The 27500-nt window shown below is 53.8% G+C and overlaps 2 protein-coding genes across 3 annotated transcripts in view; both read left to right on the forward strand.

Moving 5' to 3' along the window:
• Positions 1-12397: 12397 nt before the first annotated feature.
• On the forward strand, positions 12398-21093 carry LOC103173806 (soluble guanylate cyclase 88E-like). Its single transcript, XM_042345913.1, has 15 exons — positions 12398-12525; positions 12819-12951; positions 13589-13763; positions 14418-14767; positions 15333-15414; positions 16319-16435; positions 16717-16837; positions 16987-17116; positions 17221-17367; positions 17935-18081; positions 18278-18434; positions 18962-19071; positions 19795-19884; positions 20377-20483; positions 20811-21093. The coding sequence occupies exons 1-15, from the start codon at positions 12398-12400 to the stop codon at positions 21046-21048; spliced, it is 2232 nt and encodes a 743-aa protein (XP_042201847.1). The 3' UTR covers positions 21049-21093.
• A 2749-nt stretch (positions 21094-23842) lies between these two features.
• The window catches only part of tnfaip8l2b (tumor necrosis factor, alpha-induced protein 8-like 2b), a 6286-nt gene continuing 2628 nt past the window's right edge, over positions 23843-27500 (forward strand). Inside the window, exons 1-2 of one of the 2 annotated variants that reach the window (XM_042345921.1) lie at positions 23881-23975; positions 24164-24274. The gene's annotated coding sequence lies outside the window, so the exon portion shown is untranslated. Of the gene's footprint in view, positions 23976-24163; positions 24275-27500 lie in introns of both variants that reach the window. The other variant, XM_042345922.1, reaches the window with a different exon arrangement.

Here is a 27500-nt window from a genome sequence, read left to right on the forward strand (position 1 = left end):
TTGGCTGCGTGTGCGCGTGTGCCTGGGGAGGACCACTGTGTGAGGATACAAAGGCAGCTGATTTGCTTTCCCAGGTCTGGCTACGAGCAGGACATTGAGTTTGGAGCCCGGCTACCACAGGAGACGTGTGAGGGTGAGTTGGTGTGCGGTGTAATGTCCCGGTGACCTCTCTCACTCCCTCACGTTTTCTCTTACCCTCAAACGACGTCATTTCTGAAAGGAAACCTCTCTCTGTACATTTGTGAGTGGTTCGCTCTCTCCCCTCCTGTTCAAGCCTCGCTCCGTCTCCCTGTATCAAACGCAAGGACTGTTAATATTTATTATTTATGGATGCATCCACGTCCTAATAATAGTCATCCTCGCGTTTGATACAGCGCCTTATCGTGTCTTCGAGACGTCTCAAAGCGCTTCGCGGGATACACCGTTGAGCGTAGTGACTATCGCAGAGAGAGAAAGAGAGTCGGGTGTCTGTGTATGTGTATCTCGCTCAGTGGCGTGTGATCCTTTCTTGCTCCCTTTCTCTCTCTGTGCCCGTGTGTGTTTTGCTTGTCCATGTGTGTCAGTCAATCCCACGACTGTTTGTGAGATGTTGCTGCATTCAAATTGGCTGCCACCTTCGCCTGCAAATACACAGTCACTACACTTTACGATAAAAATGCTGTGAAGTAGTAAGGCGTTAAATCAAATACAATAATTATATAAATCCGGTCAGATCTTTGTGGCTTTCTCTCTCGCTCTCTCTCTCTATATGTATATATATATATGTGTGTGTGTGAGTGTGTATCTATAAATATGTGCACGTCTCCGTTTCTATCTATATCTCTCCTTCTGTCCACACTTCTCTGTGTGTGTCTGTGTCCCTCTCTCTCTTCGTGTCACTGTGTGTGTGAGCGTCTCAGTCAATCTTACTTTCTATCTGAGTATGTGCGTGTGTCTCTCTGTCAATATGTGTGTGTCTGTCTGTCAGTCTCTCTCGGTTTGTCTGACAGTCAGTGTGTGTACATGTCTCTCTCTGTGTCACTGTGTGTGTGTGTGTGTGTGTGTGACTGTTTCCGTCTCTCTGTGTGTGTCAGTGTGTGTCTCTGTCTCTGTGTGTCTCTCTTTCTCAGTGTCAGTGTGTGTCTCTGTCTCTGTGTGTCTCTCTTTCTCAGTGTCAGTGTGGATCTCTCTGGGTGTCAGTGTGTGTGTCTCTCTCTGCGTCAGTGTCTCTCTCGCTGTCTCTCTGTGTCAGGGTGGGTGTCTCTCTGTATCAGTGTGTGCGTCTCTCTCCGTCTCTCGCTCTGTGTCAGGGTGTGTGTGTCTCTTGTTTCTATTCACGCCCCTCTCTCTCTCTCTCTCTCTCTCTCACCAACATTACTTTAAGCTTCCACAAACATTTGCTCCTCGGACAGATACAAACCCCGAGAACCGTATAACACACAGCCGCAGGGGTGATGGGGGGCACAGCCCCGGAGACCCCTCAGATAGCCTCACCTCAGTACCTCTCCAACCTCCAGCTCAGCTCCCGGCTCTATTCCCTCTCCACACACAGCACCAACCGTCGGTGATTCAACACTAACTTTGCTATCAGTAAGTGTGAGAGAAAGAGAAAGCGAGAGAGCGGGCGTGCCCAGATAGGCAGAGTCCAACCCCCAGAATTTTATCCTGGACTTGGCAGAATATAATGATAAGAATCCTGGCATTTGACCCGACGCCTTATCAGGTCGTTGAGACATCTCAAAGTGCATCGCAGGATACACTGTAAAGTGGAATGACTGCGCGTTTTGTGGGCGAAACGCGGCAGCCGATTGCGCCCGGCGACGTCCCCCCAAACAGCCGTGGGTTATTATTATTTTTGAGGGATTATTACCCTCGCCGGGCAAGCGAGAGGACCCGGGTTCGATTCCCGGGCGGGTCAGGTCAGGGCGAAACATTGGGCAAGTTTCCTTACTCCACACACACACACGCAGACACACACACACACGCAGACACACACACACACGCAGACACACACACAGACACCTCTGTTTACCGGCAGTCAGTAGGAATCCGGTCGCTAGCGTTTCCTTTGCACTATATCCAGCAAAGATAAGTCTCCCGTTCGATAAAGCAGCGCCTCATTATCCTCGCGTTTGATTCATCCCGTTGTTGAGACATCTCAAAGCGCTTCGCAGGATATATTGTGAAGTGGACCGACTGTGTGTTTTGGGGGTGAAGAGCCAAGGCTTGGGGGGGGGGGGGGGGGGGAGCCCAGAGAGTGCGTTGGGTAACTGCTGGAGTCTAACCAGCTCAAACTACGCAGCTTGGCCACCGATATCGCGGTCTGGCCAGCGTTCCCGCTGCTTGTCCAGCTGGAGAGATGGTTGTCAGGTCAGGGTAGCAAGGGATATGGGGCAAAGGCGGGTAATTGGAGTTGAGGTACAGATCAGTCACAATCTAACAGAATGGCAGAAGAGGCTCGAGGGGCTGAATGGCCTCCTCCTGTTTCTACAACCATTAGGGCGTTGGCTTGCCCGAGTGGGAGGATGGTATGCCCTTATTATCCAATTGGATCTTGTGAAAGGCGCTATATAAATGTAAATTTGTATTGTATTGTGTCAATGTTACTGTGTTATTTCCGTTACTTGAGACACAATCTTAAGCTCTGCTGTTCCTTACGCACACAGTGATGTGTTGATTCAGCGGAAAGTGTCAAATGGACACTTTTGGGGTCAGTCGGGTGTCTGACACACACGGACACCCGTCACCGTGACCGGCCGGGTGTCTGATACACACGGAAACCCGTCACCGTGACCGGCCGGGGGTCTGATACACACGGACACCCGTCACCGTGACCGGCCGGGGGTCTGACACACACGGACACCCGTCACCGTGACCGGCCGGGTGTCTGACACACACGGAAACCCGTCACCGTGACCGGCCGGGTGTCTGATACACACGGAAACCGTCACCGTGACCGGCCGGGGGTCTGATACACACGGACACCCGTCACCGTGACCGGCCGAGGGTCTGACACACACGGACACCCGTCACCGTGACCGGCCGGGTGTCTGACACACACGGAAACCCGTCACCGTGACCGGCCGGGTGTCTGATACACACGGAAACCCGTCACCGTGACCAGCCGGGGGTCTGATACACACGGACACCCGTCACCGTGACCGGCCGGGTGTCTGACACACACGGAAACCCGTCACCGTGACCGGCCGGGTGTCTGATACACACGGAAACCCGTCACCGTGACCGGCCGGGGGTCTGATACACACGGACACCCGTCACCGTGACCGGCCGGGTGTCTGACACACACGGACACCCGTCACCGTGACCGGCCGGGGATCTGATACACACGGAAACCCATCACCGTTGCTTAAGTGTCTCCAAACCCGACTGAGAATTCCCCACATCCCCCCACTCCTGGGAACCCCCGAGATAAATTGTTGGAATGGGATGCACACACCCTCTCTCTCTCCCTGGAGGGACGCTCCACTGCTTACCTAATTCCAGAAAACATTAGGCGCAGGTTGGCGAGAGCCAAGGCTTGGGGTGGGAGCCCAGAGTGTCAGTCCATCTGTAAATATCTTTCCGAATGCATTTCCTGATACTGTTTCGGAGACACGAAGGGCCCAAAGGGCTGTGGATCTGCAGGGCAATATATACCGTGTTGAGACCTGAACAGCTGATGGGAAGTGAATCAGCCATTGAGAGCTTGTCAACACCAATTCCTCCATTTAATGCACCTGGCAGCTCTCGGCAAGCTCCAACACGGTCCGGGCCCACTGGGTTCTCTAACGCACTGGCAATAACGCTGTGTATTACATAATTACGCACCGTGTGTTCCTGGCAACAGCAGCAACAGCAGCAACATTACATTGGCACAACGCCTTTCACGTCGGGAGGACGTCCCAAGGCCCTGGAGGCAGGAGGGACTCTGGGGTGGAGTTCCAGAGGGTTGGGGCAGAGTGGCTGAAGGTCTGCCCGCCAATGGATATTATATAACAACAATACGATCCGCCAATCGACAGGCAACCAGGTTCCTGCTTACCGCTGGGGAGACAGAGGCATTATATAGAGTGTATCTAACTCGTGCTGTTACTGATCTCCAGGACACCGAGTAGAGGGCATGTTCCCGTGATATCGTTACCTTAACATTGTGTAAATTGTTCCAGTTTAATTGACGTGATGACACGATGTGTAAAACTCTTCCACTCCACTTTCCCCGTCCCCCCTTTTGAGAAAGACGTCATCGTACGATGGGCAGAACAGTCAGACAAACAATTGCCAGAAAACAAACCGACATAATCCACAGAACCAGGCACGAAGGTTTGGCTCGGGGGGGGGGGGTGGGGGGGGGTGTGAGATACAAAAATAAATAGGAGATCCTATCATTCGGAGAGGAGCCAAGTTGTAGTGTAGTGGTGAGTGCCCTCGCCTCGCAAGCCAGAGGACCCGGGTTCGATTCCCGGGCAGGTCAGGGCGAAACCTTAGGCACGTTTCCTGACTCCACACGCACTCACACACGCACACACACGCCTGTGTTACCCAGCAGTAAATAGGAACCCGCTTGTTAGTCGATTGGTGGATCGCTTTCCGGGGGTAATAGTCCCGTCGAAGAAAAATAATGTGGTCACTCAATCCACGACTGTTTGTGGGACGTCGCTGGGCGCGATTGGCTGCCGCCTTTCGCCCACAAATACACGCACAGTCACTCCACTTCCCGGCACATTCTACGAAACGCTTCTGAGGCGTCTTGACGACGGATTGAGGTGATGGTTCTTACCTGGAACTCACAGTAACGTCTCTGTCGAAACAGTACACCCTGCGTCTCACTGAACACACGTCTTCTGTCTGGTTCTGGGTGGCGTGGGGAGAGTTCATGTGACTGGTTTAATCCTCTGATGCTTTTCCTTTTACAATTACCAAGTCATCTGTTCTAATTCTCTCACCCTGACCCGGGTGCTGATAATTGCTCACATCAAACACTCACACAACGGCTCAACACACACATACGCACACACACACGCACACACACGTTGGGGAATCTGAGCTCACAGTCCAGGTTGACTCTCCAGAGCAGCGCCGGGGGGAGAGAGAGAGAGAGACAGAGAGAGAGGGAGAGTTGTTTTGCCAGTGATGCAGTCCTCTTCTGGATGAGACGTTAAACCTCACTCACTCCCCGTCACGTGCCCTGTTTAGACGGACGTTAAAAGATCTCCCAAGGCGCCGTCGGGGAAAAGGCAGTTTCTCTCCCTCTTTCTCTCCCCCGGTGGCCGGGCCGACAGATCAAACTGCTCGTTCAACTCACGGCTGTTTGCGGGCACGTCGCTGGGCGCAACAGGCTGCCGCGTTTCGCCCACAAAACCAGCCAACAACGCTTTTTTTTGCAGCGTTTTTTTTTTTTTTGCCCCGTGAAAGGCTTCGAGATGTCTCAACGACGCAATATCAAATGCAAGGATAATTATAGCGACACAGTGGAGAGCAAGGCAGAAAGAATGGGGCAGAATGCAGGTCAGGGTAACGTACAAGCAACACAGCTCACGGCTTTGAGCGTCACAAGGACCTATCCTGTCTGGTTTCCATGGAATCTCAGCCCTCCATCGGCCAGGGTCAGAGAAACCAACAGAATTGTTATTTGTGTATTGAGAAGAAAGGGAAGCCTTTGTATGGATTTCTCTAATAAACGTTTTCCTGTTTACACCAAAGCTCATCACAAAACCAGCTCCAGATTAAAAGCTTTTCTACATAAGTAACCTCCGCATGTGTTGTCGGCAAACGTCTCGAATTCCGACTGGTGCCAGCACTGAGCCCCCCGCAGGTCATTGATATCATGGGTTACAGACGCAGTAAAGCTCCCTCTACATTGTGCGTCCGTCCACACTCCCAGGTCAGGGTTAGAGACACAGTAAAGCTCCTCTACACTGTGTGTCCACACTCCCAGGTCAGGGTTAGAGACACAGTAAAGCTCCTCTACACTGTGTCCACACTCCCAGGTCAGGGTTACAGACACAGTAACGCTCCTCTACACTGTGTGTCCACACTCCCAGGTCAGGGTTACAGACACAGTAAAGCTCTACACTGTGCGTCCACACTCCCAGGTCAGGGTTACAGACACAGTAAAGCTCCTCTACACTGTGTGTCCACACTCCCAGGTCAGGGTTACAGACACAGTAAAGCTCTACACTGTGCGTCCACACTCCCAGGTCAGGGTTACAGACACAGTAACGCTCCTCTACACTGTGCGTCCACACTCCCAGGTCAGGGTTAGAGACACAGTAACGCTCTCTCTACACTGTGTCCACACTCCCAGGTCAGGGTTAGAGACACAGTAAAGCTCCTCTACACTGTGTCCACACTCCCAGGTCAGGGTTAGAGACACAGTAAAGCTCCTCTACACTGTGTGTCCACACTCCCAGGTCAGGGTTACAGACACAGTAACGCTCCCTCTACACTGTGTGTCCACACTCCCAGGTCAGGGTTACAGACACAGTAACGCTCCCTCTACACTGTGTGTCCACACTCCCAGGTCAGGGTTAGAGACACAGTAACGCTCCCTCTACACTGTGTGTCCACACTCCCAGGTCAGGGTTAGAGACACAGTAAAGCTCTACACTGTGTGTCCACACTCCCAGGTCAGGGTTACAGACACAGTCCCTCTACACTGTGCGTCCACACTCCCAGGTCAGGGTTACAGACACAGTAACGCTCCCTCTACACTGTGTGTCCACACTCCCAGGTCAGGGTTAGAGACACAGTAACGCTCCCTCTACGCTGTGCGTCCACACTCCCAGGTCAGGGTTACAGACACAGTAACGCTCCCTCTACACTGTGCGTCCACACTCATGCAATGAGTGTGCAATTGGCTGCCAAATGTTGCCCCCATAATACACACTTGATCCACTTTACAGTGTACCCTTCGAAAGGCTTTAAGTCGTTTCAACAGCGAAATAAGGCGCTACGTCAAATGCAAGGATCAAGTGTGAGATTGTTATTGTCTCTTGCTCTCTGGCTTGGTTAGCTTTAGTGACTGTGAGCTTGGAGGAAGAGAATGCAGTTCAGCTGGCTGACAATTCCTGACTGCAGTGGTGTTTTCCGCCCATTCAAAGGCAGGAAAACGGGAAATCTATTGTCCCAGGGAGTCGGAGTGGGAATAAACAGGGACCGGAATGTCGGAGAGTGAACTCACACAAGGAAACCCCCCACAGGAAGTTACATTTCCTGTCTCTCTCGGCTAATCCTGAGGCCTGGCACATGCCAAAGCCATCACCAAACGGAGACAACGCCAAATCAACTGCGTACTTGATGAACAGAGGATTTAGAGACCTGCAGTGTAGCCGTTAGCGTACTCGCCTCGCAAGCGAGAGGACCCGGGTTTGATTCCTGACCGGGCTGTTAGGCACGGTTTCCTTATTCCACGCACACACACACACACACGCACCGTGTACCCAGCGGTAAGTAGTGTTAGTCGATTGGCGGATCGCTTTCCGAGGGTAGTAATCCCTCCACAAAAAGAATTAGTTCACGACTGTTTGTGTGGGGACGTCGCCGAGCGCAATTGTCTGCCACGTTTCGCCCACAAAACATACAGTGGATCCACTTTACAGTGTATCCTGTGAAGCGCTTTGAGACGTCTCGACGACCTGATAAGACGCCGTGTCAAATGCCGGGATTACTATCGTTATGTTACCCGCCTATAACATTTCGCAACGATGAAGTGCAGTGACTGCATATTTGTGGGCGAACTCGGCAGCCGATTTGCGCCTCGCGACGCCCGTGAAGCGGGCCAGCGGTTTCATCTGCAGGTCAGGACACCGGGACAGAGAGAGAGAGAGAAGTAGAGAGAGAAACTCCCTTCTCTTCCCGCTCCACTCCCCGCCCCACCCACAACAGCGCCCGCGGGAGATCTTCAACGTCCGGTCTGAACAGGGCACAGATGGGGGAGAGAGTGAGGTTTAATGTCTCAACCGTAAAGGGCAGATATAACATGACAGCATAGCTCCCGGCAATGGAGGGTGAGGAGCGGGCAAGACAACTCATGCACCAGGTGGAGCTCACATTCCATTCCCACGAACACGACAACAACACGCCTGGAGCATGTACTAACACACCATCTGTTGACTTATGGGATGGGTTGGGGGGAGCGTTCTGAGAGGGGATGAGAGAACAGGTACGAGTCTTCAGCAAGACAACAAACAACAACAAAATGATATGTGGATAGCGCCTTTCACGTCAGGAATTTCCGACCCGAACTGGGGGTCGGGATCCGGGAGGGTGGGGGGCAGGAGGGGAAGCAGAGAGATCGGAAGCACGGTCGAAGAGGAGGGTCTTGAGATGCGTCTTGAAGGAGGCGAGGGAGGGGGCGAGGGAGGGGGCGAGATGGAAGGACTGCGGGATGGAGTTCCAGAGGGTGGGGGCAGAGTGGCAGAAGGCCCGCCCGCCAATAGTGGGGGCGAGCGAGGCGGGGGGGGACCGTGAAGCAGGCCGGAGCCCGCTGAGCGGAGGGAGAGAGCGGGATGGTAGGGGGTTATGAGATGGCAGAGGTCGGGGGGGGAGCGAGGCCATGGAGGGCTTTGAAGGTGAGCTTTTTGGTTTTCCTTTGCTGATCCCTAAAACACCCCCAGTCCTCAGGTTTGCTATTCTTTTGGGCAGTTTTATAGGCCTTTTCTTTTAGTTTTATACTTTCTCTAACTGCTCCAGTTAGCCACGGATCAACTGCTTTCCCTGTGGTAATAATAATCCTCGCATTTGATATAGCGCTGTTCACGTCGGGAGGACGTCCCAAAGCGCTTCACAGAACACACTGTAAAGTGAATTGACTGTACATTTGTGGGCGACTGTATATTTGTGGTACTCTTATTCCTGAAGGGAATATGTGACCACTGAGAATTTTGAGAATCAGGTCGTCGAGACGTCTCAAAGCGCTTCACAGGATACACTGTAAAGTGGATTCACTGTATGTTTTGTGGGCGAAACGTGGCAGAGAATTAAACATTTGCCACTGTTGGTCTATTGTCATATCCATGAATCTAATTCCCAGTCTATTTTAGCTAATTCCTCCCTCGTACCTGCAAAGTCAGCCTTATTTAAATTTAAATTTAAGACCCATGTTTCGGATTTGACTACATCGCTGTCTAACCCAATACCTAATTCGATCGTGTTACGATCACTCTGCCCTGGAGGAGCCTTAATATCTGTATTACCGACTCGTCCTGTATTGTTACACAAAACACGGCCAAGGATGGCCTGTCCCTGAGTTGGTTCCTCAGCTACTGCTCCAGAAAGCTCTCTCATACACTATAAACTCCTCCTCTGCCCTACTTTTGCCGATTTGGTTTTCCCAATCTATGTGAGGATTGAAATCACCGACGAATACTGTATTACCTTTGCTACACACTCCTGTAATGTGCTGATTAACACCCTGCGCTACGCTGTGATCACTGTTTGGGGGTCTATAAACTACTCCCACTGATGTTTTCTGCCCCTTGTTGTTTTGGAATTCTACCCATTGCCGTCTCTACATCCCGGTTATCTGATTTGAAATCTTTCCTTTCTACTGTTTTTATTCCATCCTTTATTAACAAGGCTCCCCCCCGCCCCACCGCCCCCCAGAGGACACAGGCTGGAGGATCTGCAGCCCTGTGGAGGGAGGAGTTGGGGGCCGACAGGCAGGGAGTTGGCGTAGTCAAGCCTGGATGTAATGAAGGTGGGTGTGAGGGTCTCAGGGGCTGCGGTGTGAGACGGTGTCGGAGCCGGCGATGTTGCGGAGGTGGGGGAAGGCAGAGCGGGTCATGGAGGAGATGTGGGGTAGAACGGGTAGTCGAGGGTCAAACAACACGCCAGGGTTCCGCACTGGCTTAGGAGAGGCCATTTGTAGACACACAGTCACTACACTTTACAGTGAATCCTGTGAAGCGCTTTGAGTCATCCTCCTGACACGAAAGGCGTTAAAATAAATGTAATAATAATTATTAATGGTAATGGTGATAATTATTAATAATGAATAGTAATTATTAATGGCGATAATCCATCCATGGCCCCAGTGCGAGGAATAATTAGTGTCAGCCTGACCCCTGGGGGCAGGAACCAGCAAACACACGTTCAAGGGTGTCAGAGTCAGACATACACTCACACACTGACTCACATATACACACACACACACACACTGAGATACACGCACTGTCACACACTGAGGCACACGCACACACACACACTGAGATACACGCACACTCTCATACACACACTGAGATACATGCACACACATTGAGATACACGCACACTCTCATACACACACTGAGATACATGCACACACACACACTGAGATACACGCACACTCTCACACACACACACACTGAGATACACGCACACACACACACTGAGATACACGCACACTCTCACACACACACTGAGATACACACACACACACTGAGGCACACTCACACACACACACTGAGGCACACGCACACACACACACTGAGATACACGCACACTCTCACACACACACACACTGAGATACACGCACACACACACACTGAGATACACGCACACTCTCACACACACACTGAGGCACACTCACACACACACACTGAGGCACACTCACACACACACACTGAGGCACACTCACACACACACACTGAGATACACGCACACACACACACTGAGATACACGCACACTCTCACACACACACTGAGATACACACACACACACTGAGGCACACTCACACACACACACTGAGGCACACACACACACACACACTGAGGCACACTCACACACACACACTGAGATACACGCACACTCTCACACACACACACACTGAGATACACGCACACTCTCACACACACACTGAGATACACACACACACACTGAGGCACACTCACACACACACACTGAGGCACACACACACACACTGAGGCACACTCACACACACACACACGCACACATTGAGGCACACGCACTGTCACACACATACACACACAAACTCAGTCATTGTAAGTGTTCGTAATGTGAGGGTTAACACCGCAGCTGTTGGTGAGGACAGAAGCTGCAAGTGACAGACTGACACCATCTCACAGCCCAACTCCATCCAGAGTTAGAGACACAGTAAAGCTCCTCTACACTGTGCGTCCACACTCCCAGGTCAGGGTTACAGACACAGTAAAGCTCCTCTACACTGTGTGTCCACACTCCCAGGTCAGGGTTAGAGACACAGTAACGCTCCTCTACACTGTGTGTCCACACTCCCAGGTCAGGGTTAGAGACACAGTAACGCTCCCTCTACACTGTGTGTCCACACTCCCAGGTCAGGGTTACAGACACAGTAACGCTCCTCTACACTGTGTGTCCACACTCCCAGGTCAGGGTTAGAGACACAGTAAAGCTCTACACTGTGTGTCCACACTCCCAGGTCAGGGTTACAGACACAGTAACGCTCCTCTACACTGTGCGTCCACACTCCCAGGTCAGGGTTACAGACACAGTAAAGCTCCTCTACACTGTGTGTCCACACTCCCAGGTCAGGGTTACAGACACAGTAACGCTCCCTCTACACTGTGTGTCCACACTCCCAGGTCAGGGTTACAGACACAGTAACGCTCCCTCTACACTGTGTGTCCACACTCCCAGGTCAGGGGTAGAGACACAGTAACGCTCCCTCTACACTGTGTGTCCACACTCCCAGGTCAGGGTTACAGACACAGTAAAGCTCTACACTGTGTGTCCACACTCCCAGGTCAGGGTTAGGGACACAGTAAAGCTCCTCTACACTGTGTGTCCACACTCCTGGGTGTGTTGGAGACATAGTAAAAGTTCCTCTACACTGTGCGTCAGTCCACACTCCCCCCTCCCTGATGGTGCACCAATTGTGTCTTGCAATGTGATGTCTTGTCAACCTGACAAAAACACCAGTCTCTCTCTCCGCAAGTGTCAGAGACAGCTGGAGAGAACATCAGGAAGAGAGAATGAGACCAAAGGTCCTATTGACTATCTCCGAGCCACAAGACTCAGTGTCAGTCTATCCCCAGTTTGACATTCATTCCCCATTGACAGAGGCACAGTCTGGCCAGACACCCTGCACGTGAGTGATTCCTCTCTCCTGACTGCTGTCTGTAACCCTGACCTGGGACTGTGGGCGGACGCACAGTGTAGAGGAGCTTTACTGTATCTCTAACCCTGACCTGGGAGTGTGGACGGACGCACAGTGTAGAGGAGCGTTACTGTGTCTCTAACCCTGACCTGGGAGTGTGGACACACAGTGTAGAGGAGCGTTACTGTGTCTCTAACCCTGACCTGGGAGTGTGGACACACAGTGTAGAGGAGCTTTACTGTGTCGCTAACCCTGACCTGGAGTCTCAGAGTGTATAGGGTTTAATGTCCTCTCCTCCTGTGTTAGTGTGAGTAGCAGACGTGGGAGTGAAGCTGAGAGTGACGATGTATGGGCTGTATCTCGAGGCTGTTAATGATTACATTAACGAATCGTACGGTGAGGACGTGTGGAGGCTGATCGAGGCTCGAGCAGAGATCCCACACCTCAAGTTTGTCAGACACCAGATGTACAAGTGAGAAGCTCTCTCTGTCTTTGTCACTCTCTGCCTCTCTCCCTCTCTCCGTGTCGCTCTCTCTGTCACTCCGTCTCTGCCTCTCACACTCACTCTCGCCGTCTCACTCACTCTCTCCGTCTCACTCTGCGTCGCTCTGGGTCTGTCACCCTCTCTGTCTTTGTCTCATTCTCCGTCTCTCTCTCTCTCTGTGTCTCTCCCTCCCTCACTCTCCGTCTCTCTCTCTCTCTCTCTCTCTCTCTGTGTCTCTCCCTCCCTCACTCTCCGTCCCTCCCTCCCTCTCTCCGTCACAGTGACAATCTGATCTTGCGCTTAGCTAAGGCGGCTGGTGAGGTCCTGGGAAAGACTCACGATGAGTTGATGTACGCCTTTGGGGTTTATATGGTTAAACGCATCGGAAACTATGGTTACGAGAGGATCCTCAAGGTGAACACTGCTCACACTCGCTCACACTCACTCACGCTCACTCACGCTCACTCACACGCTCAGATTCTCACCGTCTCTCTCTTTCACTCTCACACATTCCCCGTCACACCCTCTCTCTCTCTCTCTCTCTGTTTGTCTCTCACACAGTCACATGCACATTCTTTCTCCGTATGTCTGTTTGAGTGTCACTCTCCCCCTTACTCTCACGCTGTCACTCTCTCACGCTGTCACTCTCTCACGTTGTCACTCTCACGCTGTCACTCTCTCACGCTGTCACTCTCTCACGCTGTCACTCTCTCACGCTGTCACTCTCTCACTCACTCTCACGCTGTCACTCTCTCACGCTGTCACTCTCTCACTCACTCACTCTCTCACACTCTCACACTGTCACTCTCTCACTCACTCACTCTCTCTCACACTGTCACTCTCTCACTCACTCTCTCACGCTGTCACTCTCTCACACTGTCACTCTCTCACTCACTCTCTCACACTGTCACTCTCTCACTCACTCACTCACTCACTCTCTCACACTGTCACTCTCTCATTCACTCTCTCACGCTGTCACTCTCTCATTCACTCTCTCACGCTGTCACTCTCTCACGCTGTCACTCTCTCACGCTGTCACTCTCTCTCTCAGGTGCTGGGCAGGAACGTGCGGGACTTTATAAACGAGCTGGACAACCTGCACGAGTATTTCCGCTTCTCGTTCCCCAAAGTGCAGCCGCCGAGCTTCTGTGTGGAGGAGGAGTGTGAACGCAGCCTTACTCTGCACTACAGGAGCACTCGAAAGGGATTCACCCAGTTTGTCAAAGGTACAGAGAGAGGGAGTGTGAGAGAGACGGGGGGAGTGAGAGAGAGAGAGAGGGGGAGTGTGAGAGAGAAGGAGCGTGAGAGAAACAGAGACGTCAGGAGGACGTCCCAGGGATTTGGACCCGAGCTGGGGGTTGGGATCAGGAGGGGGTGGAGGGCGGGGAGGGTGGGGTGGGGGTAGGAGAGTGACCGAAGGCGTGGTCGAAGAGGAGGGTCTTGAGACGGGCCTCGAAGGAGGCGATGGAGGGGGTGAGACGGAGGGACTGTGGGATGGAGTTCCAGACTCGATCTGGGTTTGTTCCGCTGGTCTCAAGTTATGGATTCATTCACATGTCATCCACACTCTCCTTCTCTTGCCCTGTCTCTCTCTCCCTATCTCTCTCCCCACCCGTCTCTCTTTCCTTCTCTCTCTCGTCTCCCCCCTCCCTCCCTCTCTCCTCTCTCTCCCTCTGTCTTTCTCTTTCCCTCTCTCCCCCCCCCCCCCCACCCTCTCTCGCTCACCTTCACAAACGCGCACACTCTCCCTCCCTCCCTCCCCTCCCGTCTCTTTCTCCCCTTCTCGCACACACACACACACACTCCCTCTCTCCCCCCCGCCCACCCCACCCCACCCCGCCCCACTAACCCCCTTCCCCCCCCCCCCCCCCCCCGCGCAGGCCAGCTCTCCCAGGTCGGCCGTCAGTTCTACAACACGAACATCGCGGTGGAAATCCTCTCGAAGGAGGAGACGGAAAAAATGACCTACGTGGTGTACAAGATGAACTTCGACAACGCTGCCTTCAAGCACCGCATGCCCCAGCAGAAGGCGGCGCCCGGCTACAAGAAGCTGCCCATGAAGAGGAGCATCTTCTTCGAAATGTTCCCCTTCAGCGTGATCTTCCGAAGGGACATGACCATGTACCGCATCGGGGACGGGCTCAAAGAGGTCTTCTCGGATCTGCAAGGGAAGAAAGTCAACGATGAGTTCACCCTCGTCCGTCCCATGCTGGAGTTCAACTGGGACAATGTACGTGTGCGGCAGGGCTCGTCCGTCCAGGGGTCCTGCGGACGTGGACGGTAATAGCAATGGAGCCCAGGCCCTCTCTCGCTTGCGAGGCGAGTGTTCTGACCACTGAGCTGCAGGACTCCACAGCTACCCTCGGCGTAGAAACGGGAGGAGGCCATTCAGCCTCCCCCCCCCCCCCCCCCCCACCCTCCCCCCGTTCCGCCATTTTGTCAGATCGTGGCCGATCGGTACCTCAAGTCAAATCTCCCACCTTTGCCCCTCAATGCCCCGACCTAACAAGTATTTATCGACCGCCATCTTGACAATGTGAGTGGATATCCACCAGCCTTCGGGCCGTGGGATCCCTTCCCGCAGCCACGTCCTCGCAAACAGCTCGTAAGATCTGATTTGGTCGCTCGATCCACGACTGTTTGTGAGACACCGCTGTGGAACCGCTCCTCGTGTAAATCATGTCAGTTTGTAAACCGCACTCCCTCTCTCTCGCTCCCCCCCCACCCCCACCCACACCCACCCACCCCCGCCCGTCTCTCTTTCTCCCTCACGCTCCCTCTCTCGACGCCCTCAGATGTGCACCCACCTGAACAATGTGTTTGAGCTGATGTCCAAGGCAGTGGTGGAGAGCAAACACAAGCTGGGCAGCGCCAAGAGCAACGACAAGAACGAGGAGAAGGAGGAAGAGGAGGAGAAGGACAAAGAGGAGGAGGAAAGAGGTCAGGTTCCATCTCATGATCTCAGCCTCCGTCTCACACCCTCGCCTCCGAGACAGGAGCTTGTGGGTTCGACCCCCGCCCGCCACGCACATGTCGGGGGCTCTGAGCTCAAGACAGTGCAACCAGGTGGGTGTGGGGGGGGAAGAGAGGAAGAGTGAGAGCGCCACAGTGTCAGAGACACTGTCCTTTGGGAGTGTGGACGCACAGTGTAGAGGGAGCGTTACTGTGTCTGTAACCCTGACCTGGGAGTGTAGTGACTGTGTGTTACTGTGTCTGTAACCCTGACCTGGGAGTGTGGACGCACAGTGTAGAGTGAGCGTTACTGTGTCTTTAACCCTGACCTGGGAGTGTAGTGACTGTGTGTTACTGTGTCTCTAACCCTGACCTGGGAGTGTGGACACACAGTGTTGAGGAGCGTTACTGTGTCTCTAACCCTGACCTGGGAGTGTAGTGACTGTGTGTTACTGTGTCTGTAACCCTGACCTGGGAGTGTGGACACACAGTGTAGAGGAGCGTTACTGTGTCTCTAACCCTGACCTGGGAGTGTAGTGACTGTGTATTACTGTGTCTGTAACCCTGACCTGGGAGTGTGGACACACAGTGTAGAGGGAGCGTTACTGTGTCTGTAACCCTGACCTGGGAGTGTAGTGACTGTGTGTTACTGTGTCTGTAACCCTGACCTGGGAGTGTGGACGCACAGTGTAGAGGAGCGTTACTGTGTCTGTAACCCTGACCTGGGAGTGTAGTGACTGTGTGTTACTGTGTCTGTAACCCTGACCTGGGAGTGTGGACACACAGTGTAGAGGAGCGTTACTGTGTCACTAACGCTGAGCTGTTACAGATGTGAAGGGGAATGAGGAGTGTGGCTCTGACCCCGAGTACAGCAGCTCCTCATATTACAGCAGCAGTAACCTCCCTGTGGAGGATATTGAACTGCTGGCGTTCCAGACCATCACAGGTAAGATTCCGCCCCTCTCGCCCACCCACCCACCCACCCACCCACCCACTCACCCACCTATGCCTCCAGGCACCTCTCAGCCCCTCCAACCCCTCTTGGGCCCTCCCATCCCCTCACACCTCCTCTCGCCCCTTCCCACCCACGCTCGACCCCTCCCGCCCACTCACCAATCCTCACTCGGCCCCCCCACCCTCTCTCGCCACCTCTCGCCCCCTCTCGCCCCCTCCCACCCCCCCTCGCCCCCCCTCCATGCTCTTCACAGAGCTGTGTGCTGTGTGCAGGACGCTGCAATGATAAGATTTTTGAGGACATACGGGAACCTCCGAAGAAACCTCTCCACCTGAAGGGACAAATGAAGTATGTTCCCCAGTGGGACTCGCTCATCTTCCTGGGTACCCCCATGTGAGTGCTCACTCACACTCACACGCTCACACCCGCTCACAATCACACCCGCTCACACTGACCCTCGCACGCACGCACACTCGCTCACCCTCACTCACATAACTCGCTCGCACACTCACACTGACACTCTCTCTCTCTCTCTCTCTCAGCATAGAGACGGTGGAGGACATGATAAAGATGGGGGTTTATGTGAACGACCTGAATCTCCACGACTCGAGCCGGGAGCTGATTCTCGCCGGAACTCAGCAATCAGCAGAGCTCCAGCTCGCTCTCGACCAGGTCAGAGAGAGCGAGAGAGAGTGTGTAAGTGAGAGAGAGAGAGAGAGAGAGAGAGACGGTGAGGGAATGCGAACACTATTAAATGTCTAATATTCTGACCTCAGGAACAGCAGAAATACGCTCAGCTTCAGGAGATCATCAAGAAATTAGACGAGGAGAAAAAGCGTGGGGACTCGCTGCTGTACGCCATGATCCCCAAAGCCGTGGCTGACCGTCTCCGTAAAGGCGTGACCGCCCTCGAGACCTGTCAGGTACCTACCCACCACGCCAACCTCGCCAGGCTCTGTACCCACCTCCTCACCCTCCTCGCCAGACTCCGTACGCCCCTCCTCAACCCCATCCTGTGTCTCGGTGGTTAGAGCCCTCGACTCGCAAGCAAGAGGACCCGGGTTCGATTCCCGGGTGGGTCAGGACAGTGCGAAACCTTAGGCAAGTTTCCTTACTCCCCACACACAGACACACACACACCTGCTCCCCGGCGGTCAATAGGAACCCGCTTGTCAGTCGATTGGGGGAATCGCTTTCCGGGGGTAATAACCCCTTCAAAATAACAATAATTCAGTCACTCAAACCACCGCTGTTTGTGGGGGCATCGCTGTGCGCCCACACAACACACAGCCACAAGACTTTACAGCGTATCCCGTGAAGCGCTTTGAGACACCTCGAAGACGTGATGAGACGCTGTGTCAAACGCCAGGATTATTATCCTTGCATCATCCTCGCCCCAGGGAGGGACGGAGAGGGAGGGAGGGATAGAGGCAATGTGCGTGAGACCCTCAGTGACTCTCTCTCTCTCTCTCACTCTCTCTGTGTGGCAGGTTTTTCCTGATGTGACAATCCTGTTCAGTGATGTGGTGAAGTTTAATGAGATCTGTATGCACATCACCCCCATGCAGGTGGTGGACATGCTCAATGAGATATACATTGTGTTTGATACCCTGAGCGAGAAGCATAATGTCTATAAGGTAACCACTGCGGTCTGATGGGGTGTCTCCTCTCTCGACTCCTCTCCCTCTCACTCTCACTCACTCTCTCTGTTACTCTCTCTCACTGTTTCGCTCTCAAACCTTCTTGCGCTCTCTCACATACTCTCGCTCTCACACTGTGTCTCTTTCTCTCACAAACTCTCTCTCTCCCACTCTCCCTCACTCTCTCTGGCAGGTGGAGACAATCCGCGATGCTTATATGGTTGTGGCTGGGGTCCCCAACAAGACCACCTTCCACGCCCACCACATCTGTGACATGGCGGTGGATATGCTCAGTTCCATCGATCACCTCCGAGACCCTTCAACCGGGGACAACATCCAAATCCGCGTTGGTCAGTGTCCGGGGTGGGGCAGTGTGTGTCTGTGTGTGATGGGCAATGTGTGTGTGTGTATGTGTGTGTGTAGGAGGGGGCGAGGCGGAGGGACTGTGGGATGGAGTTCCAGAGGATGGGGGAAGAATGGCAGAAGGTCCGCCCGCCAATAATGGGGCGAGCGAGGCGGAGGGAATGTGGGAATGGAGCTGGGCTGGGCCGGGGTTTTGAAGCAGGCCGGAGCCCGCTGAGCGGAGGGAGCGAGCAGGATGGTAGGGGGTGAAGAAGTCGCAGAGGTCGGGGGGAGTGAGGCCATGGAGGGCTTTGAAGGTGAGGACCAGGATCTTGAACTGTATCATCTGTGTGATGGGAAACCAGAGGAGTTGGGGGAGGATGGGGGTGATAGGGTCATGGAACCTGATGCGAGAGAGGACACGGGGTGCAGAGTTTTGGATGATCTGCAGTCTGTGGAGGAAGGAGTTGGGGAGGTCGACAAGCAGGGAGTTGGCATAATCAATGGGAATTAATGTCGCCTCTTTTGCCATCAGGAATCCACTCGGGGATGGTTGTAGCCGGTGTGGTGGGTGTGATGATGCCGCGATATTGTCTGTTTGGAGACACAGTGAACACAGCTTCTCGCATGGAGAGTAACGGAGTGGTGAGGTTACTAATCTCCTGTCTCTAACCCTGACCTGGGAGTGTGGACACACAGTGTAGAGGAGCTTTACTGTGTCTGTAACCCTGACCTGGGAGTGTGGACACACAGTGTAGAGGGAGCGTTACTGTGTCTGTAACCCTGACCTGGGAGTGTGGACACACAGTGTAGAGGAGCTTTACTGTGTCTCTAACCCTGACCTGGGAGTGTGGACGCACAGTGTAGAGAGTGCTTTACTGTGTCTGTAACCCTGACCTGGGAGTGTGGACACACAGTGTAGAGGAGCATTACTGTGTCTGTAACCCTGACCTGGGAGTGTGGACACACAGTGTAGAGGAGCTTTACTGTGTGGGACACACAGTGTAGAGGAGCGTTACTGTGTCTCTAACCCTGACCTGGGAGTGTGGACACACAGTGTAGAGGAGCTTTACTGTGTGGGACACACAGTGTAGAGGAGCGTTACTGTGTCTCTAACCCTGACCTGGGAGTGTGGACACACAGTGTAGAGGAGCTTTACTGTGTGGGACACACAGTGTAGAGGGAGCGTTACTGTGTCTGTAACCCTGACCTGGGAGTGTGGACACACAGTGTAGAGGGAGCGTTACTGTGTCTGTAACCCTGACCTGGGAGTGTGGACACACAGTGTAGAGCGTTACTGTGTCTGTAACCCTGACCTGGGAGTGTGGACACTGTAGTGTGAGATCTCATTGTGTCTGTGTACATCAGGGGATGCAAATACACATCAGTCAAACTTCCAAGGACCATCTGGAACATGAGCCGTACATAATCGAGGAACGGGGGAAGATATTTGTGAAGGTGAGGACTATAGCTTACATAGATCTGGGTTGGATTCCCGGGCGGGTCAGGTCAGGGCAAAACCTCAGGCAAGTTTTCTACACACACTCAGACACACACACACAGACACACACACACGCGCCTCTGGTTACCACCAGTAAGTAGGAACTTGTTAGTCGATTGGCGGATCGCTTTCCGGGGGTAATAATCCCTTCAATAAACAATGATAATAATAATGTGGTCTCTCGCTCCATGACCGTGTGTGGGGACGTCGCCGGGCGCAATTGGCTGCCACATTTCGCCCACAAAATACACAGTCACTCCACTGAACAGCGTGTCCCGTGAAGCGCTTTGAGACGTCTCGAAAACGTGATCAGGCGCCGGGTCAAATGCCGGGATTATTGTTATATTATATTAGAGACAATTGGTCATGAGGCTCAGGCCGAGAGGAACTGTGGTGAGAGCGTGGAGCTCGGTGACGAAGGGAGTTTAATCTGTCAGTCTTGCCTTCAGGGGAAGGGCTATATGAAGACATATTGGCTGAAAGGCAAGCAGGACCTCTCCGCTGCCATGTCTCATCCCGGGGACCAGGACAGAGCGAATGAGGACAGCACCTCGAGGTGAGTGACAACGCCTCCCCCTGGACAACTGCCGTGACCGCAGCTCAGGACTCTCCATACACAGAGACTGGGCAGAACGCTCCTGTATACTATGTAACACCACACGGTGCGTTACTGGCTGTAACACTGGCTGCGGAGTCCCGTAGCTCAGGGGTTATTGCGCTCGCCTCGCAAGCGAGAGGACCCGGGTTCGATTCCCGGGTGGGACAGGACAGGGCGAGACTTTAGGCAAGTTTCCTTCCCCCACACACACACACACGGATTATTATTATTATGACACTGTATTATATGATAACACACTGTGTGTTACTCTGTCTAAACCCACAGCACAAACGTCATTGAGAAGACAGGAGGTGACCCTCAGGATGAACCAGTGGCTACAGAGGAGATAGCGCCCCCTACAGCCGAGATGGGGAAGCCATCATTGGAAACCAAGAGGAGCAGGAAATCCGAGGCCCTCGACTGCCCTGATGCCCCCAGCCCACACACAGTGCCCCTCACCAGCCATACCCACCGCCCAGTGCCAGGCCCGGTGTTTAGGAGCATCACCTGCTCACTGGTCTGAGCCCTCTCTCTCCCTGTCGCCCAGATAGCGCCCCCTGTGTACCCATTGCCACCTCCCTCCCTCCTTCCCCACACCAGCCCTTAACACAGTAAAAATACCATTGACTATGAGTTACACATCATGTACTATGACTTACGCAAAGTCCCGAGTTGCAGACACATCTGTATAACCGTGGAGTCCTGTAGCTCAGGGGTTAGAACACTCGCCCTCTCAAGCGAGAGGGCCTGGGTTCGATTCCCAGGCAAGTCTGGGCGAAACGATGGGCAAGTTCCCTTATTCCCCACACGCGCCTCTGTTTACCGGCAGTAAGTAGGAACCCGGTTGTTAGTCGATTGGCGGATCGCTTTTCCGGGGATAATAATTCCCCCCAAAATAATAATAATAATCCTTGCATTTGATATAGCGCTTTTCACGTCGGGAGGACGTCCCAAAGCGCTTCACAGAACACACTGTAAAGTGAATTGACTGTATATTTGTGGGCGAACGCGGCAGCCAATGGCGCACAGCAATGTCCCACAAACAGTCGTAATAAAATAAAATAAATAAATTGGTCACTCAATCCACGACTGCTGTGCGCAATTGGCTGCCGCGGGAACGCTGGCCAGACAGCGCTCTCCCTCTCTCGATGGCCAAGCTGTGTGGTTTGTGCTGGTTAGACTCCCGCAGTTACCCCAACGCACACTGTGGGCTCTCCCCCCCCCCCCTTCCAAGCCTTGGCTCTCGCCCAACCTGCGCCTAATACTCTCTGGAATTACGTAGCAGGATGGGATGCGTGGAATTCCCAGCTTGGTTTGGAGACTATTAAGCACGGTGATGGGTTTCCGCACGTGTCAGACACCTTGGCTGACCTCCCCCCACCAAAAAAAAAACGATTTATAAAGATAAGGCTTCTGTGAGTTTTACTACAGTAACAGTAACAATCTTTGCACTTGATGTAACACCTTATAATGTTGTCTAGACGTCCCAAAGTGCTTCACAGGCCATACCGTGAAGCGCGGTGACTGTGTATTTTGTGGGCGAAACTCGGCAGCCAGTTTGCACACAGCAGCGTCCCACAAACAGTCGTGGAGTGAGCAACCAATTTTATTTGGGGGATTGTTGGCCAGGACTCTGGGACAGAGAGCGAGACACTCCCTTCTATTTTCGGATAGTGCCCTGGGAGATCTTTATCATCCACTTGAAGAGGCAGACAGGGAGAGAGTGAGGTTCAATGTCTCATCGAAGGACGGCGTCTCCGACAATCCAACACCCCCCCAACGCTCTGCATTGGAGCGTCAGCTTAGACCGTGTGATTCCAAGTCCTGACATGTAGGGGTTTGACCCCACAACCTTCTGACTCGGAGGTGAGAGACAGAACGAGCAACTGAGCCAGGCTGACACACTGTGATGTAAAGGTGCTCTGATGTATGTATTTGGTTCCTCTGTCCAGGATGTTAGTTTAGGGGTAAATGGGACCAGGTATTTGGGTTTCCTGTACTACAACCCTAGTGTGTGGATTCATTAAACCTTAAAGCTCTCAAACAATCATCTCTTCCATTCCAAATAGCCAACATCAACAACATATCGCATTTACGCAGCGTCTTTCACGTCGGGAGCACATCCCAAGGTGCTGGACAGTCAGGGATTTGAGGGTTGGGATCAGGAGGGGTCAAGAGCAACGGGGGTGGGGGTAGGAGGGTGACCGAAGGTACGGTCGAAGAGGAGGGTCTTCAGACAGGCCTTGAAAGAGGCGAGGAGGGGGTGAGGTGGAGCGGAGGGATGGAGTTCCAGAGGGCGGAGGCGGAGAGGGTGGAGGAAGGCAGAGCGTGTCATGGTATGGATGTGGGGTAGAAAGGATAGTTGAGGGTCAAACAAGACCCCAAGGTTCTGGACTGGCTCAGTGAGGTGGAGGGTGCAACCATGGATGGTGATGCTGTCAGCGCCAATCAGGAGAGCCTCGGTCTTGTTGACGTTCAACTGAAGAAAGTTTGCTCTCATCCAGGACTTGGTGTCTGACAGACATTGTGTCAGGACAGCAGTGGGTCCTGGAGTCAAGGGGGAAGGTGTAGGTACAGTCGAGTGTCATAAGTTGACCCGATGTTACCAAGATGGAGCATATAGATATTGAAGAGGAGAGGACCAAGGACAGAGCCCTGAGAAATGCTGCACGAGACGGTGCGGGGGGTGGAGGGGAAACCGTTTGTGGAGATGATGGGGAAAGGTAAGATTTGAACCAGGCAAGGGCAGAATCTTGCCTGGTTCCACGGCCTTGCTCCCCCCTTACCTCTGTGACCCCCTAACCCCATATCAGCCTGCCCGCTCCCTCCGCTCAGCAGGCTCCGGGCTGCTTCACGGCCCCTGCCTCAGCCCCAGCCCACCATCGCCGGTCAGACCTTCAGCCTCTCTGCCCCCACCCCACCCTCTGGAACTCCATCCAACGGTCCCACCACCTCACTCCCTCTCTCGAGGCCCATCTCAAGACCCTCCACTGCCTTCGGTCACCCTCCTCGCCCCACCCTCTCCGCCCTCCACACCCTTCCTGATCCCAACCCCCAGCTCGGGTCCAAATCCCTGACTGTCCAGCGCCTTTGGGATGTCCTCCCGACGTGAAAGGCGGACGCGGGGTAAACGCCATGTGTTGTGGTCGGCAGAGAGGCCGGAGGCAGCTGAGCGATCTCCTCAAATTTGGACTCGAGGAAGTCTATCATCTCCTCACGTTTCCTCTCTTTTCAAACTCGCACTGACAAACCAAAAGCAGTGTAGTCAGTTCCTGTAGGAAGTTGATGACTTTGACTGATACTGAGCAGAGAGAGAGAGAGCGCGAGAGAGAGAGAGAGAGAGAGATAGCGCCTTGTCTCCCTCAGACTCTCCCGCCCGCGCACACAGACCCAGACACCTGCCCTGCGTCTCAGACCTGCCCGGCCGAGAGGACAGACAGACAGCTGAGGGTGAGTAGCGGGGAGAGAAGGAGGGAGGGAGACAAGACAGAGAGAGGAGGAGAGAGGCAGAGAGGAACGAGATGTGTGCGTGTGGGGTGGAAGTACGTGCCGTTCTGTGACAAATTCGAGACCTTGTGGTTTCGACACTCGCGGTTCTTGAACAGTACCAAGCTTCTAAAATTAAGACGGCTTTTCAGAAACCGCCATCTTGGACTAAACTGGGGCAAAGCTCTAACCGAACCCTCAGCGGGAGCCGCAAGAAGAACCGTCCACACAATCCTTCGACACAGCGCCTTGCCACGTCGGGGGTAAGCCTCAAAGCGCTTCGCGGGATTCCAGGGCTTTGCGGGCAGCCCGTTTGCGCCCAGCGACGTGCCATGGAGCGAGCGATTTTATTTGGGGGGGTAGGGGGGGGATTGTCCGTCAGGACCGACCCGCTTCCCCCACCCCAAATAAAATCCCTCGCTCTGTAACGTGCAGCTGAACAGGCAGATGGGAGCTCAGAACGTAGGTGGGGCGAGGTGGGGCGGGGGGGGAAAGAGAGAAGGGGGGTGCGGGGGGTGGGAGAGAGGAGAGAGAGAGAGGGGTTTGGGGGTTGAATACACAGTTCCTCTATTTTTTTTAACACAGACGTTGAAGGAACTAACTGTCCCAGAATAGAGAGTCTCCATTTGACTCGCTTCCTCTGTCTGCGTCTCAGCGTCTCTTATTGTCCACAATGTGCATCCCAGCACACAATGGCCCCTAAACCGCTGGCGTCTCCCTCTCTTTGTGGGTTCGAGCCCCTCACCCCCACCCCCACCCCGCCACATCGGGACTTGGAATCACAGTCTCAGCTGACGTTCCAGTGAATGTCAGTCGATCGGGGGATCGCTTTTCCGGGGGTAATAATCCCCTCAAAAAAATAATAATTTGGTCACTCAACCCACGGCTGTTTGTGGGGACGTCGCCGGGCGCGATCGGCTGCCGCGCTTGGCCCACAGGACACACAGTCACTCCACTTTACAGTGTATCCTGTGAAGCGCTTTGAGACGTCTCGACGAGGCGATCAGGCGCCGGGTCAAATGCCGGGATTCTTATTATTACTGCGTTGTCGAGAGTTTCTCTCTCTCTCCCTCGCTCGGTCTCGCGCTCTCCCCTGGGGCAAGCTCGCTAACCACGACGCTAAGGAACTCCACGCTTTGCAACGGCTCTCATTAAAGTTCCCTCCGTACAACGGTGCGGCTTAAACGACCACAACAGATCGAACAAACACAAGGCGCATTTATTTGAGCGCCGCGTATGAAAGTCTCCGGGTTGAAAGTGCGTAGGAAATGAGGAAACGGCAGAATTCGCGGTCGGTTACGGGCCTCAGAATCTGGTCTCCGCAGTCAAACAGCCAATAACTCTTGAGGACTCTGACAGTTTGAGGATCCGCGTGCACTGCGCAACTCACTCGAGCCTCTGCCAGTAACAGCCTGCGTCACAGCTTGCTCTCAGTGAAGTCCTGCTGCGGAGTGGTTAGAGCCCTCGTGAGTGGAGTGACTGTGTGTTTGGTGGGCGAAACGCGGCAGCCAATCGCGCCCGGCGACGTCCCCACAAACACTCGTGGATCGAGCGAACAAATGATTATTTTTTCAAAGGGATTAAAATCCCCAGAAAGCGATCCGCCAATCGACTAACAAGCGGGTTCCTGCTGACTGCTGATAAACACGGGCGTGTGCGTCTGTCCGTGTGTTTGTCTGTGTCTGTGTGTGTCTGTCTGTGTCTGTCTGTGTCTGGCCGTGTGTGTGTGTGTGTCTGTGGAGTAAGGAAACTTACCTAAGGTCTATCCCCCGAGCTACAGGACTCCATATAAACAGCATGGCTTTGGGCTGTCGGTCCCTCGAGGGGTCATTTGACCCATATTCCCGGTGTCTGAACAAACAAATGTCTGGCTGGGAAGTTTGTAAACGGATGTGAGCTCTCCTGAGGGAAAGAAGGAAATGGTTCGAAGAAATGTGCTTCGGTTCAAAATGGACGCCTTGAGGCGCTTGTCTCGGCTGCGGAGTTTCGCCCGCAAAACGCACGCTCGCTCTACTTTTACCGTGCGTCCTGTGGAGCGCTTTGAGACGTCTCGACGACGCGATAAGGCGCCGGGTCAAACGGAAGGATTATCATTGAGTCTGCTGTTCAAAAAGGAGGGAATGGGGCGAGGCGGAGAAATACGGGAAGGGGGTCAAAGAGTTTTGGCCACTCTCTCTCTCTGGGCTCTCTCACGACCCGACACGAGCGAGGGTGAAAGGTCGCTGTTAACTGAAGCCTTTATTTTTTTGGAAATGAGTGAAATCTGGGGCTGATAGCATCAGAGGAGGAAAAGGTGTGGTCCCCCCTTCACTGGGTCTAAATACAGACCAGCCGTTCCCTTGGAGACCGTGCTATTTCCTCTCATACATTGGTTTGCCTCTCCTCCATGTTTAACAGCTCTTCCCCCTCCCTTCCACCGCCCCACACGTGTGTGAGCGTGCGCGCGTCAGCGTGAGCGTGTCTCTGCCTGTGTGTAAGTGTGCGTCTGTCAGTCGTCTACGGAACGGCGTCAGTCTGTGCGTGCGCGGGGCCAGTGTGCGTGTAAATGGATCAGTGGGCGCGCAAGCGTGTATGTAAACGTACACGTGTGTGAATGTGGCTGCGTGTGTAAGCGTGCGTTCGTGAGCTTGCCTCTTGAAGTGTGAGTGTGTCGGTGTGTGTGCGTGTGAGTGTGTGCGTGATTGTGTCGGTGTGTGTGTGTGTGATTGTATGTGTCTGCGTGTGTGTGAGTGGGTGGAGGGGGTTGAGTGTGGACAGGACGTTGGCACAGGTTGGGGCAAAGTCACCGACCCCAGTGAAGTGTCAGCCGGCGCCTGACGGAGTTAAAGGGGCCCACAGGAAGCCAATGCCCTCACACAGGCTGCCCCCGGCTCGATGTGACTGTCACTTTAAGAGTTGCGAAAAAGCTAGTCTCGTATCTCAAACCGAACGGTTTAAAAAAGCACATTTCCTGCCTGTGTCTGAGCCCAGAGCTGCTCACGTGTAAGGCAGACGAGGTAAGAGCGTCTGTGTGTGTGTGTGCGTGTGTGTCCTCACTCTTACTCTCACTCCCTCGCTTACTTTCACTGCTCTCCTGCATTCGGCACCAGCTCAAGTGCCTCTTCGCACTGACAAGGCTTTGAGTGACTGGATTCCTTCCGACTCTCTGACTCCCCCCCCCCCCTCCCGCCACAGCTCCGCGCCAGGCTCTGCCATCGTCAAGCGCTCCGAGATGCCACCCGGCGTGAGGGGCGCTGTGTAAGTGTGAGCTTTAACCCTGACCTGGGAGTGTGGACGCACAGTGTAGAGGGAGCGTTACTGTGTCTCTAACCCTGACCTGGGAGTGTGGACGCACAGTGTAGAGGGAGCGTTACTGTGTCTCTAACCCTGACCTGGGAGTGTGGACACACAGTGTAGAGGAGCTTTACTGTGTCTCTAACCCTGACCTGGGAGTGTGGACACACAGTGTAGAGCAGCGTTACTGTGTCTCTAACCCTGACCTGGGACTGT

Source organism: Callorhinchus milii, unplaced genomic scaffold, assembly GCF_018977255.1.
Source record: "Callorhinchus milii isolate IMCB2004 unplaced genomic scaffold, IMCB_Cmil_1.0 Scaffold157, whole genome shotgun sequence".
Classification (NCBI taxonomy): domain Eukaryota; kingdom Metazoa; phylum Chordata; class Chondrichthyes; order Chimaeriformes; family Callorhinchidae; genus Callorhinchus; species Callorhinchus milii.

Coding starts and splice junctions, on each gene's coding strand:
- LOC103173806 (XM_042345913.1), top strand. CDS start 12,398: ATGTATGGGCTGTATCTCGAGGCTGTTAATGATTACATTAACGAATCG. Junction 14,768..15,332: donor TGGAGTTCAACTGGGACAAT/GTACGTGTGCGG, acceptor CGACGCCCTCAG/ATGTGCACCCACCTGAACAA. Junction 16,436..16,716: donor GGCGTTCCAGACCATCACAG/GTAAGATTCCGC, acceptor TGCTGTGTGCAG/GACGCTGCAATGATAAGATT.